Source organism: Pongo pygmaeus, chromosome 2, assembly GCF_028885625.2.
Source record: "Pongo pygmaeus isolate AG05252 chromosome 2, NHGRI_mPonPyg2-v2.0_pri, whole genome shotgun sequence".
Taxonomy (NCBI): Eukaryota; Metazoa; Chordata; class Mammalia; order Primates; family Hominidae; genus Pongo; species Pongo pygmaeus.
The window spans coordinates 40,437,977-40,463,625 of record NC_085930.1 but is presented as its reverse complement, the minus strand read 5'-3'; the positions used below and the strand labels follow the sequence as shown (position 1 = coordinate 40,463,625).

The 25,649-nt window shown below is 38.3% G+C and overlaps 1 protein-coding gene across 28 annotated transcripts in view; it reads right to left on the bottom strand.

The window, feature by feature from the left end:
- Window positions 1–264: 264 nt before the first annotated feature.
- Window positions 265–25,649, bottom strand: part of BBX (BBX high mobility group box domain containing) — a 280,307-nt gene continuing 254,922 nt past the window's right edge. For 13 of the 28 annotated variants that reach the window (XM_054482850.2, XM_054482851.2, XM_054482857.2 and 10 more), the window contains 5 exons: window positions 21,485–21,574; window positions 20,068–20,127; window positions 12,732–12,929; window positions 10,188–10,374; window positions 265–6,104 (listed from right to left, as the gene is read on the bottom strand). In XM_054482850.2, the coding sequence (XP_054338825.1) occupies window positions 6,017–6,104; window positions 10,188–10,374; window positions 12,732–12,929; window positions 20,068–20,127; window positions 21,485–21,574 (623 nt within the window). In that variant the 3' untranslated portion in view covers window positions 265–6,016. The remainder of the gene's footprint in view (window positions 6,105–10,187; window positions 10,375–12,731; window positions 12,930–20,067; window positions 20,128–21,484; window positions 21,575–25,649) is intronic. The other 15 variants (XM_054482871.2, XM_054482870.2, XM_054482872.2 and 12 more) reach the window with 7 other exon arrangements.

The window sequence follows — 25,649 nt, the reverse complement described above, 5'->3', positions numbered from 1 at the left end:
CCCAAGTGGTGTACTGAAGCATATCCTCTTCTTCTATTGGGCTGATCACCACTCTACACTTTTGGAAAAAGCAACCAAGGCTGTCCAGACAATGGCAAATCACAGGCAAACACAGTTTAGGGGGACACATCATTCGATGTTCTAAAATAGTTGAAATATCTTACTTTTATTAATATTTTTCCTACTGTTTTTGGTGAAAATGGTACATTAAAGGCACATACTCTATGGCCAGTAGTGTGAACATAAAGAAATATATTTGAATAATATCTTTAAAATATTTCAGTTTTATTAAATATTTTTATTCAGTTTTAAGATCACAGTTAAAGTACTTTAGCATGTTATACACATGACTTACATGTGCAATTTTTAGAAATATCAAATTAGGTATAAGATTTTGAAGAAAGAAATTATATAAATGTGTATATTGACTTTTACTACACATACATCTAAGAAAGCAATAATTCTGTTGTACCATTAAGTGGAAATCATTTATTACATGGCATGTTTACACCAACTCTAAAGAGAACCAAGCCAATTTCTGAAAGCAAAAAAAAAAAAAAAAAAATGAGCGATTCAGTCATGCTGAAACTGTCAACAGACTTTAGACCCGCTGGTCAAATGAAGCTGTGGTTAATTTATGACATGTGAGTAAGCAATTCAAACCTACGAGAAGAGTTTATAATCTGGTATGTGGAGTCTCAGGTGATTTTATTCTTTTTTCTGACAAATTCCTGAGAGCAAGAGACTTGTTTAGAGCTAATGAAATGGAAAAAACGTTGCGGAGCCAGTTGCTGAGCTCCAGATCGCAAACCTTCCCCACCCCCCGTTCCACGGCTCTTAGAGCTGAGGCACTCATGTGAGGAGTCAGGGGACGTGAGCCCACCCCTCTGGTGGGCCACCGAGCGAAATCAGTGTTAATGCATGAAACATGCATGTCTCTATGATTTAGGTTAGAGCTTGTGAGGTAAGATTTGCATTGTGGGTGGAAAAGTTTTGAGGCATTGAATTAGATCCTTGTTACTCAGTAACCAGCTCTGGCCCAAGTTATCAGGAAATCTTTGGAGGGAGTAGTAATGTTCACAATAACTAGTTCTGTGCATAAAGATTGATTTAAGGGCATGATCAGTTTTGACCACTGACTGCAAAAAGAAAACAGCAGCCATATAATTTTTAACCACAAGGTTTCCTCTCTCAATTTAACAGTATGAATCATACCACCATAGATTAAATTTGGCCAGAAGAGGAACCTTTTTTAAAAAAAAAAAAAAAAGATGCACATTTATATATTTGAAGGAAGGGTAGCACATACAGATGGGGATTATGAGGGAGTCAAATACATTTGTCTTTTTATTCACGCTTGTTGCTTCTTTGTTCTGAAATATAAGGAAGATAAGGTCCTCAGTGAAATGAACAAAGTTGTTTAATATAGAATATAATAAACTTAGTTATCATTTCCAAACGAAAGTAAAGCAGTCCATCAAACCCTGAATACTTCGCCAGACACATCTGGTAAGATGAACTGAACAACAGCTTCTTTTAAAATTGTTAAGTATGCTGTTAGTCAATCTAAATAAGATAATTTTTAAAAAATCCAAAAACTCAAAACAAAATCCAAATCTAGTTCTTTGGGAATGCTTGTATAAACAAAAGCAACATCTAATTAAGAATTAGTATACTTTGTATAAGGTGCAAAATAAGGAGCTATTTGGGAAAGCTAAGTTTTAATTTCTACCTAGCAGTCACTCTGAATACTTTATAGGTCAAATGTAACAACAGCATTTGCTTCTACTGCCCATTTTCAGCAATACATTGTTCTCTCTGGAGGAGGCGGTTTGTGAAGTCAAAACACTGCAGTGGAAAATAGTGGCACTGAAGGTAGAAGCAAAAAAAGACAAACTTTTGAAACAGGACTTACTGAAATTAACTTTTAAAGCCGAGGTAGCCCATTAGGAGTGGCCTTATATGAGGGCTCTGTGGAGCAGTGCAATTGAAGGTGAATCTCCTCAACAGCATCACACCCCACAACATCCCCTTTACAAATGATGGCTCCAGGCCTCCTGCAATTTCCTTCCTTTTCCCAGACGAAGTGGTGGGTGCTTCTCCTTTGCTGTATGGAATGCCATCCTCCAGCCTCCAGCTGCTCGTCTTCAGAACACTTACGATTCATACAGTAGTTTAGCAGGCAGCATGGTCCCACTGCTTCACATTAATGTCAAATGCCAAACTTGGAACAGAGCTTTTTGGTATTTCCCCTCCCCTCCCCACCTTATAAACAAAACATGGCATTCAGTTTTCAGCTTACTCCTGTTCTGTAGCAATTTGTAATTAGCTTGTGACTTTACATAGGTGCAAACATTTCCATACATTGAGCCAAAGACTGCAGAGTGCAAACAAAATTTTATCTGACTTACAGTAGCATCTGACTTAATAAGAAAACAAAAGGATTTGAACACATTGGATTCTAAATAACCAGACCAGTTCAGATGCTCCTTTTTGTTCATAGTGTTCCATCATTATTTTGTTTCTCCAGCAATTTTAGTGGCAGGAAGTAGAATCACAATGATAACGTGGGAATTATTTTAACATGGCTTTGGGACATGGCATCGGTAGAAAGCTCATCTGACAGAATTAAATAAATATATTTCTGATATTTGTGGGAAAAAGACTATCGGAATTACAACAGTAGAATTTACCTTTTAAAACGGGTTTTAATGAATTAACAGTTTCGATCTAAAATCTGGGAACTAACCTAATTTGGGGACAAGAACCTGTATTTCCAATGTGGCTGTGGGACATTTTTCTTTTTCCTGATCTCATATACAGTACCCAAACAAATAAAAACTTTAAGGATGTCTTACAGTATTTTTTCTTTCACTCAGCTTCTTACAGCTGCAGCTTCAGTTACTATAATATACTCTACACACTTCAAAATTACATAGGAAATACCCAGAATAACTAAATAAATAAAAGGCTAAAAGAAAACTGGAACAGTACTGCGTCTCCATCTGAGACGCAATCTTCTACTTCCAGCATCGCAGAGAAGGGCTAGGACAATTTTTTTTCAAAAGATTTATATACAGGCTTGAATCCAGAAATTAAGGTTAAAAGCATAAATATTGATAATTTCAACTAAATTCAGAATGGTTTCAGAAAGATATGATACAACAATTTAGAATAAAACAAAGCAGAAGAGCATCATATTTTGGTTTGCTTGAGATATATATAAGGTGCAACAACTTTTTCTCTTGAGGATGCTGTGGGACAAATGTTAGTGTAGATGGTATCTGCTGGCAGATTAAAGTACACACTATAGCAATATGATTTTCCAAAATAAAAAAGAATGAGAGAAATGAAATGAAAATGATAACAAGGGGTGGGGAGGAGAGCACTAATATTGGTCTGAAATATTTGTGCTAACGAATGTTGTTACCTGAAAATAACAACACTCCTCTCCAGCAGATTCAGGGCATGAGAAGCACAATTATTGAAATCAAGACTTTACTCAGAGAATCGACAAGGTGAGTCTAAGGAACTATAAAGCTTTGCAGGATTTCTGCTACTCTCAGTGCCTAACCGCTTAAAAATTAAGCATTTCTACAAAAAGGTTTGTTTTAAAGTATCTGAAAACAGTCATCTCCAGTAAGTTGCCCTCCCACCCCCAACCCTGCCTAAGGGAAAAGCCACTGAGGTTTAGGAAAAGCAGATCAAGTAAGATATTAATCATATAGAAAAAAAGTAATCTTTTGTTTTGCTTTTTTAAAAAAAAGGTCCCATGAATATACAGCAATCTCGTAAGGAACTCTAGTAAAATGTAATCGGAGGACTGAAGGAGGGTGCTCTGGCAAAAATAGATCTATTCTAACGTGTTCTATAGAATAACAAGTTAGTACCATTGTCAAGGTGCATGTTCTGCACCATACAATTTTTGTTGTTGGTTTTTTGTTTTGGATTTTAGCTAATTATAATCTTCAAATCACTGCTAGCGAGTGGTCCAAAACTCCAACAGCCACCAACATAGGGACCCAGCAATTTCAAACATTCACTTTTTGTTTTGAAATTTAGAAAATATTAATAAAACAGCATCATAGTAAAAACATTATGCTACAGTCTGGAACTGCTCACTTGATTTATTCCTACATGAATGGGGTTAAGCTGTAACGTTTGATTAACCTTTTACTAATGCCTTCTTCCTCCATCCCCACCAGGAATATGCATTTTTGAGTACATCATTCCGATGCTTTGCTACCCTCTTTACCTGCTTTGGAAAAAAAAAAAAGAAGAAAAACCTCTATTTTTTTTTTCAATCCTGTTAGTACGTTGTACATATTTTCCAGCACCGGAACTGAAGTAATATCTACAACCATGAGAAGCTAAACCTAGTATGAATAGAGTCATTTTTTGTATGGCTATTACGTCAAATTACAATTAGAAAAAAAATCATTACAATTCAGTCAAGTATAAATAAGAAAGCTAGATAAAACCATGTAAACTGTCACCATTTAGAGATCTAATTCAAAAGCTTCAAACTCGAACTAGCACTGTCAAAATTCCGCCAGTTTGAAAACCATTAAAAATTATTGCTGGAATCCAATAATTAAAATTTGGTAGTTTGTGCTGTGACGCAAGAGTGGGGAAATACTTTGTGCTATAGAACAAATACCCTGTAAAATCTGTAGCCTCAGACTAATTTTGATTTATCACTTTGCATCTGTTGCTAGGAAACAAGACACTGTGAATGTCAGGTGGTTAAGTCAATATGTTGAATGTTCTAAGCCAGTTAATCCACTTGGCGCTGGCATATGTATGGTTGGTTTTATGTTCAAAAGCAACAAAACACAAAAAGGAAACAGAGACTTGCAGGTGGATCTATGACTGAGAGTCCCACTCTGGTCAGGCATACCTCCCTCATCATTGACTCAATACCTCCTAAACAACACAAACTCAAAATGGCTCTAAAAACCTGCAGTGCCAATCAGGCTGTGCATAGCAATTGCAACCCGTCCAGTCAATCTGTGATGGATGTAAAAGGTCTGTAGCTCCAAGTCCACATGAAGTGAGTGTCTTCAATGTGTTTAGAATAGTGAAGTAATACTAAGGTCACTTCTGAATAATATTTTTGTCTTTTTTTTTGTTTGTATGAACAATCCATTGGTCACTTAGACCCCTGTGTAAAAATAAAAGAATCCTCAAGGCATGAAAACATCAGTAATCTGTAATCTGCAGGACTCTTCCCCTGTCTGGGAAAATATTTGCCACAATTTGCCTCAAGCAAATTCTTCTCGGTCACTCAAGGCTAAGAAAAAAATTCAGATTGTAAGAGTTGTAATTTTTTCTCTTTTTTTTTTTTTTTTTTTTTTGCCAGCAAACTACCATTCTGGTGGCAAATATAAAAGTGCAGAATATATGGACCACGAGGCCGAGCATACACCACTAACAATGGTACATCTGCCTGCCCAGGCTGCCTGGGAGTCTCTGGAACAGGCTTTTTAATATTTATTCTACAATATAAATGTAGGTATAACCTATTATATAAACCATCTTAGAACTTAAATCTCCATGTACAAAAAAGACTAAGAATATCTAATAATAACTAGTGCAGTGCGTCAGTTTTTGTTTTTTTTTTGTTTTGTTTTGAAAGAATAACTAGGTAATATATGAAACTAGTTTCACACTCTCTGGTTGGTAAAAGAGATGCTGGATGAGCTACAGTAAAGGCAGCCTTTTACCAAGTTACCACCTATTACCGTCAAAAGCCTTCAATAGAAAGCAAAGCTCCAGGATCATTCTGTTTCTGCTCAATACCAGACAGATAACCTTACCCTCAAAGATTCTGGGTTCTGAGAGAACAAACTGGCCCAGGATGCTAACTTCTGCTTCAAGTGAATCTGGGCCGTGTAGGGCAACAAGCACTTGTTTGCAGTCTATATTTTCCACCACTTGGACTCACTAGCATCCCTCGGTAAAGACAAGGCTAGGGTAGTAGGTAAAGCACAATGTTTTACAATGAAAGGGCGCTTCACTGGTCAGCGCAGGAAATAAGTACAGGAGCCTGTGGCATTTCTTTTGGCTGTCCATCATGGGTGAGCGGAGTTGACCTCTGACCTCTGTAAAATAAAAGGAAGAAAAAGTCACTTATTCAGCATATGTTACTAGAGACAGGAGAGGATGATGAATAACAAGTGTGTTCCAATATCTTGTTTAACAGTTACTGCTGTTACTTACGTCATTTAATGAAAACTGTTTTTGCTTTAGAGTTTTTTCTCTTCTGTCCCTTTCCTGATTCTTTTTTTCCCCTTCCTCCTTCCCATTCTGTCTCCCTTCCTAAGATTTCATATCTGAATTCCCCTCACACAACTCAACAGCATACCCTCTGGCCTCAAACAACTAACCACTTCCATTTTGAAGAGATGAAATTTTAAGTACCAACAGATTTGGGGCAACTCTTTAAGAAGTGGGAAAATTTCAATCAAGGACTGGGGTTCTGGGACAGTAATTTTCCTGTTGATCCATTGGTATTAAAAATGACACATTCCTTTTCTTGACTTGCCTGAAGGGAAAGTTCTCTCATAGTAATTGGTAACCTTCAGGTAATTTAGTGATAATAAAAGCAATGACTCTGGAAGAGAAACAGATGGACTGTGACTCCAAAAAAAAAAAAATGAATGAGGAAACAATAAAACCCTCTGAACTCACATGCACATGGACAGAGAGTGTTTGGAGGAAGAAAACAAGTACTGATGCTGGGTTTTAGATTTTAACAAAATCTACCCTAGTTGGGTGAAAATCAATACACATGGAGGGAGAACTCCAGACAGGACTAGAAAATTCATGGAAATTTCCATCATTTGGATAGAACCTATGCCAAACATAGCTGATTTTTCATTCAGCTTTTGTATAATTAGTAGTAAAAATACAATTTACTTCATGGTAATGAGAAAACTGTCCAAAATTCTTGGTAATTTCTACAGAGCTTCTCATTCTAAAAAGATAGGACTGGGCACTTCCTTGACATTTTCCAACAGGCCTACCAATCCTAGAAAATGCACACTCACTGCTCTGTAACCTACAATGGTCTGTAGTGCGTAACACTGTGCTGAAAATATGTGATGTATCAGCAATGTTTTCATTGGGATGACCTTTCAAAATCGTATCTTCTTCAGAGTACACAGAACAAAAGGAGCTATTTCAAGATTTAGCTTATACCTGGCTCTATAACTATACTCAAGTTTCTCTTGATGCACAAAAAAGAAAAATAATGTAGACAAATTGCAACATTTGGGGGTTTCAGAATCAAATGATCACTTAATAGCCCAAGATATTTAGGATTTTAGAAAAGCAAAACATGTTAGAATCAAACCTCTGGATTAAGCTATTCACATGTGGATGTTACAGATACCACCTGTTCAGTATGTTCAGCTCTTTGTTCAAGAAAGATGAAATTAAAATGCTACTTTTTACTTTTAAGATATTAAAAGATCCAAAAGAATTTTAGTAAGTATTAGAAAAGGAAAAAAACCAAAAAAGATGAAAAGTGCAATGTAAAAAAAGATGGCAAGAAGGAGAGAGAAATGGGGGAAAGTCCAGCTAAATCAATGGAAAAAGGAAAGAAGTCAGAATCACAGTGGGAGAGGACTCTGTGCTGCAATTGATGATTCTAGCTCCCAGAGGAAGGGTCAGGTGAGATTCCTCATGATTTTCTCCGACATGACTGAAGCTTTCCTTTGGCAGCACGCGAGATAAGGAGTTCAAATCTTGACTTGGGCACAAATTGGCTGTGTGCTCTTGGCAAGTTAATTAACAGTCATTAAAATGGGACTAAAAAGGCCCACTTGGGAGGGCTAATTTAACTTCTAGTAAATAAACTGGTCTCTTAACAAAGGTTTGTTCCAACTCTCTATTTTGTGTATTTTGTAAAACTGTCTAAGTTAGGTTTCTGAACCTAATGTTAGATTTTTTCATGGCATGAGTGCAGGTCTTATATTTCCACCCCTAACTCCACGGGCCACCCTTTAAACTATGAACCGAGTTGATGCTGAAGTAATGCTTAATTCATTGGTATGCAACCCAGGTTCAATTACAGTGAGCCTACAGGTAGAAGCCTGGTGGGTAGATCTGCTTTAACAGGTAAGGGCTCAAGTTACAGCTAAGACTCTCCAGGGTGATCTGTCCTTCTAGCTATTAAGAACACTAACCATTTATTAGGTTGATGGTAAAATTCTAGTAATCATTACTGTTCTTTCTAATGGAAGGTTAAAAAAAATAAAAAGAACCTTTACTCACATTATTTTTTCTATACCTGCTATCTAACTTAGGCAGTCATACTTCAGAAACTACCTCATTTATTCATTCACCCATTCATTTGTTCATTTATCAATTGTTATAACAGGAACTAAGCAAGCTGGTAACATAGAGAAAAAAACCACTGTTTTGCTTTCAAAATATACTGAAAGTAGACAGAAGCATCGACAAATCAATACATCCCAATGTGGTCTGAGAGAGGTGTGAGCATAGCACACAGGAACAACAAGAAACACACAGCCTAGGGCATCAGGAGGACTGAGAGAAGAGGACTGGGGACTAGGGTGGGGAGAAGGAGAGCAGTTCACCTGATCAGAGGATGTACAAGGCAAGAGCTTGGCATATCTGGAAAGGGGTAAGTGATTCCACATAACTGCAGGGTAGGGAGTGTGGAGGGTGGGGACAATGAGATTGGAAAGGTTTGCTGTGGCTTTCTGCTGATGCAAATTGGGAACCATGGAGGGCTGGTTAACAGAGCAACGGTGTGACCATGCTTAGAACACAGGCAGCAGCCAAGTTGCTTATGTGCTAGCCTTTTCCTACCCTTGAATTATTATCCCTCTCTCAATTCTTAGATTCTTTCTTATTTCCACAATTCACAGGGACACTTAATAACATTCAGGCAGATATTTTAAGTTCTCACTGCATGTGCATGTGTTTGTCCTCTATCCTTGACTGCACGACTCCACGAATGGCGAAGTATCTGTGCATTGTGTCCCTCAGAGACCTCAGTGAATTTTAACAATGTCTGTCAGCATTCACTTGCTATTAGGAACTTGCAGTGTACACATAAAAAGGAATTTGACTTCTTGGAAATATCTAGAGGCTATTTGTGAGGAAGTACTCAAACTGTAATACAACATGTAAATAGCAAGAAGCAAACCAAGCTCACGTCAGGGGACTCCAGGTTTACCTGGATGTGAAAAAGGAGCGTGTGGCCTACAACTGGCTACACAAGCCGCACTGGGTTGAGAGCTCTTTTGTACTGAAGACTGAAAGTCTAAGAAAGCAGCTCATCCATGGGTAATCCATTTTGAATAGGAATATAAAATACCTGAATTTACAATAGGCTTTTTTGCCTTCCCAAAGGATCCATTAAGTAGCAGAATACCCAATTATACACTTAGAACTTAATATACTTTCTGTGGGGCTTCGCTGAGTTCAAAGGGTTTTCACATCTATGATCTCATCTGATGCTTACAACTTCGTAATTCTTTGGGGATATCACTATGCTCAATGTGTGCTGAGAAAACTAAAGTCCAGAGAAAAAAATTACTTTGTAGGAAATCACAGAAGAGTTGAAGAAAAATCCAGGCATCTGGCTGCCATGAGTCAGATGCCAAGATGCTCTTTCCCTTGGACTGCACTGTCTTCTGATGGCTGGTGATGGCACCAACACCATCACCAATAAGGGGCGTTCCACACTCTAGCACTGGGATGCTAGAGTTACCCCACATAACATCTCTGTGAAATGAGTGCCACCTGCCCCTGTTTTTTTTAGAGGAAAAAAACCAAGGGTAGAGAGGTTAATAATCTTGGTCAAGATCTTTCGGTTTGCAGGTGATGGAGCTAGGACTCAAACCTCAGTCTGCAATGGGACTCCAAAGCTCACTGGTCAGATAATATTGCTTCCCTGCTCTCAGGCTTTTTATGGAAATGAAGTTTAGCCACAGGATAACATATTCAAAATAAAACACTTGGCTGACTATATTCCCTGGTATTTTCCCGCACTGCTAATTAGCATGTATACTTTTGTAATACCTCATATAACCAATAGTGCTCTTGAACCAAGTTTGAACCCCAATGCCCTGTAAAAAATGTCACAAATCACCTCAAAGAGGTTGATCTGGTTTCCATGTTGCTTTCTGCTTCCACGTTCTACCACTAACCTGTGCACATTTTCCATGGCTGCCACTTCAGCCAGTGCAGCAAGGCTAAAGAACGCAGACACGGCAGGCATTTCTGGAGTACTGCTCCGCGTCTCCCCGACCTCGGTGTTGTGTGCGCATTCGTCATTGCAGTCTGTCTCAGTTGCTTTAGGAAGACTCCTCTGCAGTTGTTCCTTTGGTTTGTCATCTGTAACAAAAGAGAAATCCATCATGAGAGGATCACTCTGTTCTCTCCAGAGAAGAGACACAGAAAACGCTGTGCCAGTCAACGTGAAAAGAGCTAACGTTCTCTACTGTTCACTTTTGCTATCCATCGAATATTAAGGCTTTTACAGAATCTCTTCTCCTCGGTAACAAAGCTCTTTTATTAAGCTCAGTTGCAACTATGGACAGCACTGTGCCCTGAGGCTGAGCTGAAGAGAAGCTGTGTTTTATCTGAGGTCAAAGAATGGGTCAGTTTTGGAGTGAGAAGGAAAAATGAGCCTCGGCTAAAATAAAACCCAAGGGACTTCTGTAGAGGGGCCTGTAGATGCTGTAAAAGAGCGCTTAAAAACCCAACTGACTAAACATTTCTCACGAAGCTGTAGCATGCCCTACTATGGCAACTTGGACATTGGGTATGCTGTGATACCAACACTTAGGATGGCCTATACAGCACATAAACCAGTTCTAATGAGAGCCCAAGTTGTTATTTTGTTCTAAAGACCTACTGGAGAAGACAAAGCCCTCTGGTCTTTACAAAGAGGTGGATGAAATGCTGTGCAAGTATGCCTGCTACAAATGAGTATACTTTCTTTATTATGTAGCCATTATAGAGAAGGGAAATTTTTATCACAGTTTAAAAAAAATTGTAAATATAGAAAATGACGGATAAAAGCTTTAAATATTATCTATTAGGACCCAAAAGTGGTATGACACTTTTCTATGTAAATGGGACTGTTCTCATATTTTTTCACTCCTCCTCCAAGTGAAAACAAATGTGGATGTAACAATCTACAAAATGAAAGTCACAGAACAGAACTCCGATTGGACAGAAAAGGAGGGAGGGGACTGCTGGGCTAAACATCAGGACATCTAGGTTTTAGTCCTCATTCTACTTCTACTGTATTGAATGTACTCAAACAAAAACTTCCACCTCTTTGAATTTTTTCTCTATATGACAGGGCAAAATCAGGGCCTTTAATATACTCTATGTTTCTAACAATCTAAATATTCAAAACACACAAAAGAAGTGCACAAAATTCATAAACTGTCCTCTAACTAAGCAAACAGTTCCCCTCTATTAACACCTAGATTAACCCAAATCACATAAAATAAAATTGCGGAGGTGCTGAGAGGCAGAAAGGCAACAGCCAAGGCCATTAGTACCTAGCTGGTATACCACACCAAGATTTTGGGGCCGGGGGGGTCTCAGTATCACTCATCAGCCACACCCCTTACCTTGGGCTCCTCAGGTCATTCTACTGCCAAAGAGGCTACCAGGAACAGCAAACAGACCACAGGCCATGATTGAAAATGGAGAAATTCACCAGTTGGTTGAATTAAATCAGATAACTCAAGAAATCCAGAAGCATTCTCAGGCTCCCTGCATGGTCTAAACCAGTTATACAGGAAGTGGATGTTGGATGCATTTTAAACTTAATCTACTGGTTTGAATGCCTGGTAATCTGGCTTGTAGTGACCCGAATAGCAGACCATGGTCAAATACTGATTCATCTAGTATCTTTAAAAGTCTAGGATCTCCTGGAATTAAGATTGCTTTTGTGCACATTCAGAAAGAGAAAGGGAAGATGACAGTCCTAAAAACTACCTTTCTTTTCTAGGAATTCAGATATGCTCTTGGAAAACTAGCTATGATTTTAAACATGGAATAAAACATGTTTGGAGGTCTGTAGAAAGCTGCAGAATAGACTCATTTTTCAGTAGGAACCACAGTTGCTTACAGTCATTTGCTGACATGGTGGTCATCTGCTTGCTCTAGTTATCTCTGTTTAAAGCAAGCTTGTCCAACCCATGGCCTGCAGGCTGCATGTGGCAGGGGACAGCTTTGAATGCAGCCCAACACAAATTTGTAAACTTTCTTAAAACATTCTGAGATTTTTTTGCGTTTGTTGTTTTTTTTTTTTGAGACAGAGTCTCACTCTGTCGCCCAGGCTGGAGTGCAGTGGCGCGATCTCGGCTCACTGCAACCTCTGACTCCCGGGTTCACGCCATTCTCCTGCCTCAGCCTCCCAAGTAGCTGGGACTACAGGTGCCCACCACCAGGCCTGGCTAATTTTTTGTATTTTTAGTAGAGATGGGGTTTCACAGTGTTAGCCAGGATGGTCTCAATCTCCTAACCTCGTGATCCACCCACCTCGGCCCCCTAAAGCGTTGGGATTACAGACGTGAGCCACCGTGCCTGGCTTGTTTTTTTGTTTTTTTTTTTAAGCTCATTGGCTATTGTTAGTGTATTTTATTGTGGCTCAAGACAATTCTTCTTCCAGTGTGGCCCAGGGAAGCTAAAAGATTGGACACCTCTGGTCTAAAGCTCTCTCTTCTTACCCAAAGTACCTCCTGCTGGTGATACCCGGCCATCTGCTGTCCTCACAAGGTGTGTAATCTTGGTTTTCCTTGCTTTTCTCTTTTGGCTGCCCACTAAAGGTTCTTGCGTTGTTGTTGGCTCTGGAGTGTTGAAAATGGATGGGATATTTTTAACCTTATGAACAGGCTCCGTGGTGTTTCTGTCTTCTGAAAATATGGCTGAAATAGGAAATACCATGCATAGTTATGCACAAAAACAGAAGGCACCAAAATTGCTCTTAGAAGGAAACATGTCTAAATTTCTGACCCATCTGAATGGAGAATTTACACTGAGAGTTTTCAAAGTACTGATGGAAAAAATGAAATAAAACGTTGCCCCTAACTTGTTTAGTACCAATTGATATTTGCTTTGATAAATTAAATGCAGTGAATTAAGACACCCCCTCTTTTTTACATTTTCTAAGTCTTTGGGTGTTGAACGTTGGTGGGGATGATAATTTAGGTAAATCTGAGTAAATTATGTCCTCTTGTAAATTATGTCCTGGTTGTGATCAGGGTCTCTATCTGAGAGATCCTTTTGGCCAGTTGGCCTAGAGAGGATGGTAAAAGAAATTTCTTCAGAGGACACTAAAATTAAATATGTGCTTCTTAAATTTATATTTATGGTTGGGACATTTGCTTTTAAGCACCAGGTTGAATTGATCAGAAAAGAAATTGAGGCCTGACTTTCTTTCATGTAGATTGACTGTGCAGTAAGGACAGGACAAACATTGTTGAAGCCAGCATGCCAAGGAAAGAAACTCTCATTCACTGAATTCTAAAACAAGGAATACACTTAGTGAGATAATTTAACGAAGTCCCACATGTCATCCTGGCTTGTGGAGAGGCTAGTTTTAGGTATCCTAATTGTAACCCCAATAAATCATTTGATAGCAAACTCCTATATTCTGAGTCACTCTGTCAAGAGTAAGGAAGACACCTGTACCACAGACTTTTCTCCTGGTTTACACAGATTGGGGATGCTTGTGTCTTTTCTTATATATTCATTTTCTTAGCAGTTTACCCCCTCCTGACCTTAACTTAAAAGTAAGAAAAGATGTGTAGATATGAGTTTAGTAAGTGTTTAGGGGTATAACATAGCTGAGTTTTATGATTGGGACTTTAAAAGAAATTCCAGTGACCCAAGGGCTTTTAAGCTGGGAAAAGAAGCACTTTCATAATTTTTAACTACCCAATTTCTTAGGAGAGACATAGAAATTATTTTTGACAAAGAAAAGGAGAATGTGGGTCGGAAAACTAATGTCAGACATGACAAGCACTAAGCAAACTAAATCCAGAGGAGGCATATCTGAAGGTAGATATTGGCAATAAAGCTATATATATATATATTTGGAAGAAAAGCTAAAATAAGAAGAAAAAAAAACTAGAGCAAGAATAACTCAGGGTGTGAAAAAATGAACTTGTTGGTATAAACACTTGCACAGCCCTCATTTAAAATGTTTAATCTAGGTGTTTAATGGATTTAGGTACATCCTCAAGAAAGAAGGCTATGAATTAATAAGATTATTTGTCCTGGAAATCATGGCACCTAGTCTTTAAAAGATGTTTCAAAAGAAGGGCTGATTCCAGGCTTCACATTCCTAAACAAGTGGGAAATAATTTCAATTACATCAAAAGAAAGTATGTAAAGCAGAAATCACACCATCATTTGTGGTTTGGCCTTACCTCAATATTGCATAACAGATGGCTGTGTGCAGACAGGCTTAAGATAACAGTTGTTTTAAAAAAACTACTTGGCAATGCTCCCAAACACCTTTTCAAGTAAGTAATCAAAAGTCAGAAAAAATACTCCTTTTAGATTGCAGATCTATTCCCAGGTCAAATAGATCTACCTCAATGGTGGATTAATTTACTCAGTTATTATACTTAGTCTTAGAATATTTGTACTTTGATATTTAGCTTAACATAGGCCAGTGGTGGGACATATTTTAAGATTTTTTTTTTTTTAGTTTAAACGTCAATAAAAGCTTCCAGCAAAATAAAAAATAATTCAGTTAGAAACACTCCAAAGAAGATGCATGATTCTATTTTAGCCTTAAAATTCAAAGCCTCTTTTAAGTATAAAGAAGCCCCAAATCTGAATTTACAATGAGCATTAAATAACATCTATTGCACATTCATAAGCTTCGAGATTTCTAACTTCTTATCCAGATCCATCAGCTGTCCCTTCTGATTACAGGAGTCTTGTTTACCTCTCCACGTGTCTCCACATGGTGGATGGACATTCCAGAAAGAACATTAATCTCTTCCCTTTTCTACTTCCCCTTCCCAGGAAAGTACAGAACATGTAGAAATAAGGGTATATAGTGGGGTTTCAAAGATGGAAAGGTGCATCATATCTTACATTAGAACTGGCTGCGGAAAGAAGAACCAAGGAGGTCAATGAAAAGACATGGACACCAGAAAAAGGCCAAGTCGGCTGGGAAAGATGACTTGCTTTTTACACAGAGACCATGGGGTAATGGCAGTAACAGTCACAGAGAGACCAGAATTTACTAACTGCAGTCCAACTGACCGTGGGCCTCTGTTTCTTCATTCAGAGATGGAGGTGGGACTGTATTAACTTTAAAGGAGCCATCTAGCCCTAAAATAATTTTGCTACATAGGCTACCATCAGAGATCTGGCCAGGGGCAACAACAACAACAACAACAAACCACCAGTCAGCTCCAGAGTCACAGGCTGGGAAACAGTACTCCCGTGACTAGCACTGTTTTTGTTTGTTTGGCGAGCCTTCAAATGGTTTCATTTCTACTTAATAGTTGTTCCTTTTCTAGTTTGTTCCAGATGAATTGGTAAAAACACAGTAAGAAGCGTAAGGCACGGCTGCAAAAGGGTTGATTGCAAATGGAGGTACAGTTTCTGCCTAAAACCAGACTGTGACTACGGAAAGCTCAGAAACCAGCAGGCAAAGAGCCTGGGGGCCCAAAGCAGGCCAGCAATACTCAAGTCCCAAGGGTCAGTATATTGGAGGAAAGTAAAGGAGTGAATCAGACTGCAGACCAAGTGGAAGAGGCAAAAAAAAAAAAAAAAAAAAAAAAGACTATGTCGGAGGTTCTCATAAGTTCCCCAAAAGAAGGTAATGCCAATTAACCAGAGGTCTCCTCTAAACCTACTGTTACATCAAAATGCAATGATGGGCCCTGCAGATGACGCACATTTGCAAAAGGTATGTAATGTGACCTTCCTAGAGTTTGGAAGAGGATAAGGGTCCAGACTCATGTTCTGACCCAAGGGTTAACCCCAGAACGTATGGTCTTGTTTGGTGGTTTAGACTGAGGACAGCCTTCAGGATCAGCCCTCAGGGAGACCCTTCCCCTAAGACAGAAGAATTAGGGAAGGCAGATGGGACTGTGTCCAAGAAGTAGTTTTCTGGAACAAAACAGTAGATCTGAGTCCAACGACATTGGCAAAGCAGACAAAAGCTTGGTGGTGAGGGACATGAGATGAAAAAAGTTCAGAGAGGGAAACAAGCACAAAAGTTGAGTACAAAGATAGCAAGTTAGTTCCTCCCGACAACCCGCAACCTAATGGAAATGTAAGAAAAGAAAGGCTTTGTGGCTCCAAAACAAATTAGTCATTTTTTTTCCAGCTTTTAATTGAGCACACAAAACTACCCGAACACTTCAGAACCAGTCCACAGGGCTAGTTTTTACACCCAAACAATAACCATAACACACTTGGTGCATATCATCTGAGAGTGATAATGCAAGCTCACTCCTGGAGCCACATCAGGAATGTAGCAATAAAAGACCATCTTGTTTTCCAAAATCTGATCCCAAAATGTGGAGCAGGTTTTTTGGGAAAGCAGCATTGCTCTTGTATTGTACCCCATGAGGCCACTAGAGTGCTCCAACTGGGGTTTCAAACTTGCACTGAAATTATTATAGCCAGATCTGGAATCTAATTGCCTTTGGTAGGTCTCCCATGAGCTGAAACAGCAGTCAGATGCTGAATAGAAAACAGGAAAAAGAAATGAATGAGCCTTACCCAACATCCTGGGAGACTTTGCTGAAGTTATATAGCAACTATTTCAAACTTAAGAAAAGAGATCGAGTTAGACTGGGCACTGTGGATCGTGTGTGAAAATCTAACTATAAACCAGAATTTTCCTGCCTATAATTAGATTTATACACTGCAAAGAAGTGAATTTTAACAGAGATTCCCAGTCCTAGGTTTTGGGGTTTTTTTTTCCCTGTTGTGAAATATCATTTATATTTTCAATATTTGAACCAAATGAGGGTTAAAAGTCTACAAATATGAAAAACGGAAAATGTAGTAGCCGATGTACTTAAATGGAGAGATGGTTTCTTCCCTATCTGCTTGTGTTGCTCAGGCCATAATTCCTTACCATGTATTCAAGGCTGATAAACCCTCCTTAATTCACTGGGAATGCTGTTAAGATGAAATTGAAAAAAAATATATATATATGAAAGCCCCCTGTAAACTATAAAGTGGTAGTAAGTATTAGTTATCATCATCATTATTATTGCAATTAGAAACTTCTAGCTTAAAGCATGAGCGTATGACACCATAACTAGGTGGAAAGATAAACACACTGGCAGAGGTAGGAGGTAGTGTTCTTGGTTTATTTGAAAATCCTACCTTTAATTCTAGGCTGTGGGCAATTTTTTAAAATACATATATACTGAAATTTCAAAAAGTGGTTTAACAATTTTGAATTGTAAAAGCCCAGGGCTTAAGACACATTATTAACATAGCATTTAAACATATTACTAAGCATCTAAATATTTCTGATATTTTGAAAAAAAGATTGCAAGGTGCCTGTACACAGGGTGGTATAAAGAAAACACAGTGAACTTGAAGTCATCTACTTCAGAAGAAGTCAGAATAGCTGAACAGTTATATAGCATCAGTTGACTCAATATTTCTATTAAAGACATCAGCTACAAACAATTCCTAACATTTGAGCAGGATTTTAATCTTAGACATGTTTAAATTATTCTATATTATTGCTATATTTTCTGTCATATAGTTATACCCTCTCCAAGGTGAAGTTTCAATAAGCAGTGATATAGTCATAGATGAGAGAGAGTATTAAAGGCCTAGAAAACTCACAAAGCACATAGTCACTACACAAGTAAATGTTGGAGACAGTAAGAAAATAAAAAACCAAAAATGGTTACTTTAAATTACTAGTAATTTCTGATGCTCAAATTGATTCGTTTTTCCTGGCCACATACAATGAGTTTGTACTCTACACTAAATAATGGACATGCATTTTTCAGTGCATATTCTCCAAAAGTTGTTTCATATACATTAATAATAAATATAATTAAATATCACCAATTATAACTGTATTTCTACTAAAGCCTGGGACTGCCTATAAGACTCAAAAGTGATTTACTTTTCTGCCCCCAAAAGCAGAAAATTAGGGCTACAGAATATAGTACTTCTAGTATCACAATACTTACTCAAGATACCAGAGCAATAAAATCATTATCAAGTGTTAGAGGGGAAACAGAATTTACAGTCTGTGTACTGCCTCATCTCATCATTCACCCAATCTCTAAACACACAAATTATATATGTACTTAATACCAATGTGGAGAGTAATCCTAGTGAGGTTAAACAATTTGTCCTACTGAAAAATGCTGATTAGTGGCACGTCTGAGACTAGAACCCAGATTTCCTAATCCCCAGATAAGTGCTCTTTCTACTACACTGCACTTGCTCTGGTACCTCTGTAGGGTTTTCAGTGTTTAAAAAAACAGAACAAAGTACTTAGAACAGTATCATTTTAAGTAAAGAGTAAAGTGGTCCTAAATGTCCTTCAAACTCTTCTGCTAGTTCATAAGTGCCTTACATTAAAAAAACTATAAGGAACATATTTTTAAAATATACGAGCTAATGTATCAATTTGAGGATGTTCGGATTTAATGCTGTGAACAGCAGAATTCATATTTTGTTTTACCAGCACTGATGCAGAATATTCCATAGAGGCTGTGAATGTGAATCGACAAGTGAGATAATAGATGTAGTGCTGGCGTTTTCTGTAAAAGTAAAATGACACAGAAGCTGACGTGGCTCATGTAAATGATGCCTACTAAATCAAAAATACTTATGTTTAACATGAACTCAAACTTGACCATTTTTGCTAGCTATCTTAAAATCATGACTATTTCTGATAAGTGACTTAAGTCAATTGTGCATTTTATTTTTTTTCTCATTTTCAGTAAAGGAACGATAGCATATTTGAGAGTCAAAAGATGTGGACTAGGTCATGAAGTTCCCATTTCTGGATATAAGTGAATCAAAGGAGTTGAAACAAATCATCTCTAAAATCCCTTCGAGTTTTCAAATGAAGTGACTCCTAATTAAGCCCTACAAAAATGTCAGCTCTTTTAAAATATCTGCAATGAAAAAAACAGAATCAACAGGAAGAAGGGAAAGGTGGCCTCTTAACCATTGAAGAAATTAGGCTTCACCTAAGGGCTCAATGCTTAACACCAATTATATAAAGTCACAAATAAATATGGCCGTGAGAAATTTCAAAATCAAATCTGCACCTAGGACCTATAACATGACTAGTTAATATTGGATTTTTCTTGGGCTACCCATAAGCCTCGGGGTGTTCTATTCTTTTTTGTTGTTGTTGCCCAGGCTGGAGTGCAGTGGTACGATCTTGGCTCACTGAAACTTCCGCCTCCCGGGTTCAAGCAATTCTCCTGCCTCAGCCTCCTGAGTAGCTGGGATTACAGGCACGCGCTACCACAGCCGACTAATTTTTGTATTTTTAGTAGAGACGGGGTTTCACCATGTTGGTCAGGTTAGTCTCGAACTCCTGACCTCGTGATTTGCCCACCTTGGCCTCCCGAGGTACTAGGTTTACAGGCGTGAGCCACTGTGCCTTGCTGGGGTGTTTCATTTTAATGGGCTAGGAAAACATCCAGGTCAGAAGTTACTCCTGCAGGCCTGCCCATGCCCAGCCAACCAGGTTGTTATTCCAACTCCCACTGAGCATAAGCATCTGCCTGCAACATGAACTGCAATGCTGAATATATTTAGCTATGAAAAACTCTAATCTCTGATTAATGCGATTCAAAGGTTACAAATTGCCCTTTAACAGATTAAACACCACATGACACATTGTCTGACCCTTGGCAGAAGTCCCCCAAATAGCAGTTTTGATGTGAAAATTAAAAATAACCTAATTATGAACACATAAGTCTAATGCTGTTGGTTAAACCTATATAAATTATACCTTTTAAAAACCTATACAACTTACGTCATTTCCAGCTCCGATTGTCTGAAATTAAATAACATTGCTAGTCTTACCTTCTGTAGGGTGAATGGCATCCAAGAAGAGTTGCTTGTTTGACCATTTATCCCCACTTCCTAAAAACAATGACAGAAAAGGAAAGAAAAGTGAAACTCTACTCTTAGTAGATACCCATACTACAAAAACAAGATGATATACAAACTAACTTTTGAAACATCACACAAATGAAGCTGAATTTTATGTCAATTACTTAATTCTTAAAATGGTATTTGCCAACTAAAATAATGAGGCTGTACAGAAAATGGATTAAAAATAAAATTTTTGTCTTTTATGAAATACAGTGTTGGATTATTTCTGTAACTTTAATCAAAGTAATCTGAAGATCAGTAAAAGGGAATGAAAAAAGCTGATGTTTTCACCTAATGAATAATGTTTCTTTACTGGAAGCAGAAGAAAAAATAATATCAATATACAAAACAAAACTAAGAAGCTGAAGTGGAAGTGAAAAGAAGGCCCAAATTAAGTAAAAGGTTACATACAGCAACATACAGGCACACATGTCTACACACAGGAGACAGCTGCGTTTAAAGCCTCATTCAAGAAACACGGAATGCTTCACATCTGGCCATGCAAGTAGGATGCAAATGGGCACCGGATGAGTTGGTTTATGGCAGTCACAACACTAACATGCAGGGAGATGCTAAAGAAAACCTGACCTACAGAATACTTGGCTGCACTGAGCCAGATGGGAAGATTTATCTTTTATGTGAAATAAGAATAGGAGTCCTGTACTATGGGAAGAAAGAGATCTTAAGATGAGCCCTGAAGAGGTTTAAAGGCCCATCAAGATCATACCAATGAGACAGACGTTCCAAGTAAAGAGGGGACAGAGTGCAATCAGTCTCTACTGCCCTTTCAAGTAACAGGCATGGGACCGAAAGAGGTCGGAAGAAGAGCCTGGCAAACAAGAGGGGGGTAAAAGAGACACAGGTTACAACTTAAGAGTGGAGAAAAGGGTCCGCAAGAATCCCCAAGTGTCAGAGGAAGTACAGAAATGGTGGCACTTTCACATGAACACGAAACTGTAAGATTTCATGAAGCAGGAAAATGTGGTCATGGTATGAAGGGCTGCCAAACATGTGAAAACCAAGAATAGTCAAAGAAAATAAATGGATAAGTGGTCAAGACTGAATTGCAAAACGCACCAAATACAGATGAGAAGAGGCAATTTTAGGATTCATATGGGGCTCTGAAAATAGAGACAAATATGGATTTGAACAGCAATCCAAGTGAAGGAGATTTGCATTAGCTGCAGAGTCCGGAAAGAATGAGAACACCCGCGTCAGGAGCTGATGGCATTGAAGCAAGCAGAGGGGAGGACAAGGCAAAGGCAGTGCACGGAAGCATTACTCAAAGATGAATCACAATGGAGGTGACCAAGAACCCTTCATGGAGGATGGAGGGCACCAATACCTTTTTCCGGAACATTGGGCTTCTCCTTTTTGTGCTTATATTTGCTGACAATTTTGTGGAATAAGTTCTTTTTCTGAGACTGGAAAGGACCTACAGACAATATTAATATAAATATATTTTAAATTCACAATGTTTCATAAAAAATATTGTGTATTTCTCAACAATTCCACCCTCCTCCCTCCTGTGGAATAAGCAAATTGAGTCTCAATAAATGTCATCTTGCATCTTCACTTACTTAACTGGTGCTCAGCCCCCTTTTTAGGCTTATTTAAACCCAGTGAGATTTTCCTTAGAAACGTATTGGGCAAAGCCTCCATTAGGGCTGGGACTCTCTAAGCAGAAATTGCAGATACAGTGAGTTAGAAACAAACTACAACCAATAAGAGCAAAGTGGCTAGAGTCTGTAATAGAGAAAAGATTTTACTTTAGACTCCTAAATACCATGAAGGAAAGGATGGCATATGTGTTTTATCTCTCCAGTGAAACTGCTTTTCACAACAAGGATAGCACTTTCAGGACAGCAGTTGACCCGACAGCATTAGATAGCTTTCTGGCCTTTTCTGAGAATAATCTAAGAAGATAAAAGTGACTTAAAAAGAGAAAATATCTGCCAAAAAACTTTATTCTGGGTGGAAGGGGGAGATGTTTCAGATTCTTAGTTTTCTCAGATAAAGAAACAAAATTGAGTTTTTTTTTTTTTTTTTCAGTGAACAATCAGAAATACCAGCAACAGCACTGACCTTCCCAAAGCCCTGGTGGCATCTCTCCACCTACCAACAGCTGCAACTACACGCTCTGCCTTCTGGCCACAGGTGAACCATTTGATGCTCCCATCTGGTCAGTTCCTCCACCCATGGCATAGCCCCACCCTCCTTGTCCAGCTCAACACCATCACTTCTCCCTCTCTAATGGGCCATTCCACCAGTATACAAACATAATTTCTTTTAACTTAGAAAAGAAAAAGGTGGCTCCTAACCTAACTTCCCTCACATCAGTTACTGCCTTAGTTCTTCATTCCTCCTGTAGCAAAAATTCCATAGAAGGGCTGCCCATGCTGTCTCCAGTTTCTCTCTTTCCATTCTGTCTTTATTTATTTATTTATTGAGACAGGATCTCACTCTGTCACCAGGCTGGAGTGCGGTGGGATGATCTCGGCTCACTGCAACCTCCACCTCCTGGGCTCAAGCAATCCTCCCACCTCAGCCTCCTGAGTAACTAGGACTACAGGTGGGGATCACCATGCCTGGCTAATTTTTTGTATTTTTTTGTAAAGTCGGGGTTTCGCCATGTTGCCCAGGCTGGGCTCAAGCAATCCGCCCACCTTGGCCTCCCAAATGCTGGGATTACAGGTGTGAGCCATTGTGCCCAGCATTCTGTCTTAAACTCACTACAACTAGGTTTCTGCCCTGCCACTCATGGAAAACTGCTCTTCAAGGGATCATCCAGTACCCCCATGCTGTGAAGGCCAATTGTGGGTCATTATTGCACTGGGCTGTTCCTGTAGCTTCTGACCCCTACAGCCACACCCTCTGCCTTGAATGTCTCCTTCACTGGGCTTCTAGGATACCACCTTCTCTTCTTTTCTCTTCTCCATCACTGATCTTTCCCTCTGTCTCCTTTGCTTATTCTTTTCCCTGACCTCTTAATTTTGGAAAGCTCTGGGCTTGGTCCTTGTCCTCGTCTCTATTCTCACTCATCTGGTGATTACCTCCACTGTCAGGGCTTTGAAATAAAATGAAATAACATAAAATAAAATAAAATGAAATAACATAACATAACATAACATAACATAACATAACATAAAATAAATAAAATAAATACCAGCTATAGGTTGAAGACTCAAAAACGCATCACCCCAGCCAGACTTCTTATATTGGGTGTATATGAAAAGTCAGCAATCTTATACTGTCTTACAAAGACTTAAGAGATCCAGAGCTCCATTACCTCCATAACCTCATATCCTGCCACTCCTTTCCTTTGAGTCTCTCTAGCTGCATGGGCCTCCTGGCAGTCGTCTGCACATGTAGTCTCAGTGTTCCTGACTTTAGGATCTCTGAACCAGCCATTACCTTGCCTAGAAAATGTTCTTCTCCAAGATGTCCGCACGGCTAACTTCCTCACCTCCTTCAAGGCTTAACTATCTTTAGACCACTCTACATAAAACTGCAAGCCAACCCCACGCCCATCGCTTGATCTCCCGTTCCCTCACAAACCTATTCTTTTAACTGATTTTTAAAAACAGCTTTGTTGAAATATAATTAACATACCATACAATTCACCCACTTAAAGTATAAAACTTGTGTTTATATTCAGATATTTGCAACTGGCACCAATTTTTGAACATTTCATCACCTCAAAAATAAATTCCAAACCTTTTTAATATTACTCCTCCTATACCTGTATTCCCCCTCTCCCTAAGCAACCTCTAATCTCCTTTCTGTCTCTATAGATTTGCCTACTCTGGAAATTTCATATAAATAGAATCATATAATGTGATTTTTGACTTAGCATAATGTTTTCAAGGCTCCTCCATGCTACAGCATGTATCAGGGCTGAATAATATTCCATTTAATGGATTGTTTATTCATTCAACAGTTGGTGGGCCAGGCGCAGTGGCTCACATCTGTAATCTCATCACTATGGGGGGCCAAAGTGGGTAGATCACGACGTCAAGAGATCAAGACCATCCTGGCCAGAAGAAAGGAAATAATAAAGATTAGGCCAATTTCTCTACATCTTTGTCAACATTTGTTATTATCTGTCTTTTTTATTATGGCCATCCTAAGGATGTGAAATGGTATCATTCCCATTGTGGTTTTGATATGCATTTCCCTGATGACTGATGATGTTAACTGGATTTTCATGTACTTATCGGCCATGTACTTGTTATATATCTTATTCAGAGAAATATCTATTCAGATCACTTGCCCGTTTTTATGAGCTGTCTTTTACTGCCGAGTTGTAAACATTCCTTATATAGTCTAGATAAAAGTTTCTTATCAGATATGTGATTTGCAAATATTTTCTCCCATTCTGTGGGATGTATTTTCACTTTCTTGGCAGTGTTCTTTGAAGCACAGAAGATTTAAATTTTGATACGGTCCAATTTATCTATTTTGTCTTTTGTTGCTTGGGCTTTTGGTATCATATTTAAGGATTCACTGCCAAATCTGAGGTTATAAAGATTTGCCCATTTGCTTTGAAAGTTTTATTGTTTTAGCTTTAACATTTAAGTCTTTGATCTATTCTAAGTTAAATTTTGTACACTGTATGAGGTAAGTGTCCAACTTCATTTGAATGTAGATACTCAGTTGATCAAAAATCATTTTTTGGAAAGACTCTACTGTTCTCATTGGATATTCTTGGCACCCTTGTTGAAAATCAGTTGACCAAAAATGTATGGGTTTATGACAGGTTCTCTACCAATTCTATTCCACTGATTTATATGTCTATCTTTATTCTAGTACAACACTCTCTTGATTACCATTGTTTTGTAATTAGTTTTGAAATCAACTACTACTTTTTTCTCTTTAAAGATTGTTTTGGTTTTTCTGAATATCTTGCAATTCCACATTAATTTTAGACTCATTTGTCAATTTCTACAAAGAAGTCAGCTGGGATTCTAAGAGGGGTTGGGTTGAATCTGTAGATCAGTTTGGGAGAGTGTTTCCATCTTAACAATAAGAAGTCCTCCAATCCATGAACATAGGATGTTTTTCTATTAATTTCTATCATATTTGTTTCAGCAATGATTTTTCATTATACTGTACTTCTTCTGTTTGTTAAATTTATTTCTAAGTACTTTACTCTTTTTGATGCTATTGTAAATGGAATTGTGTTCCTAATCTCATTTTTAGATTGTTCATTGTTCAAGTGTATACAAATATAATTAAGTTTTATCTAATGATCTTATAACCCGCAGCTCTACTAAACTCATTTATTAGCTGTAATAGTTTTTGGTGGATTCCTTAGGATTTTCTATATACAAGGTCATGTTATCTGAGAATAAATATAATTTTACCTTTTCCTTTCCAATCTAGATACCTTTTGTTTCTGTTTCTTACCTAATTGCCCTGGCTAGAACTTCTAGTCCAATGTTGAATAAGTGGTGAGAGTGGACATTCTTGTATTGCCCCTTTGCCTAGGGGGAAAGCATCCAGTATTT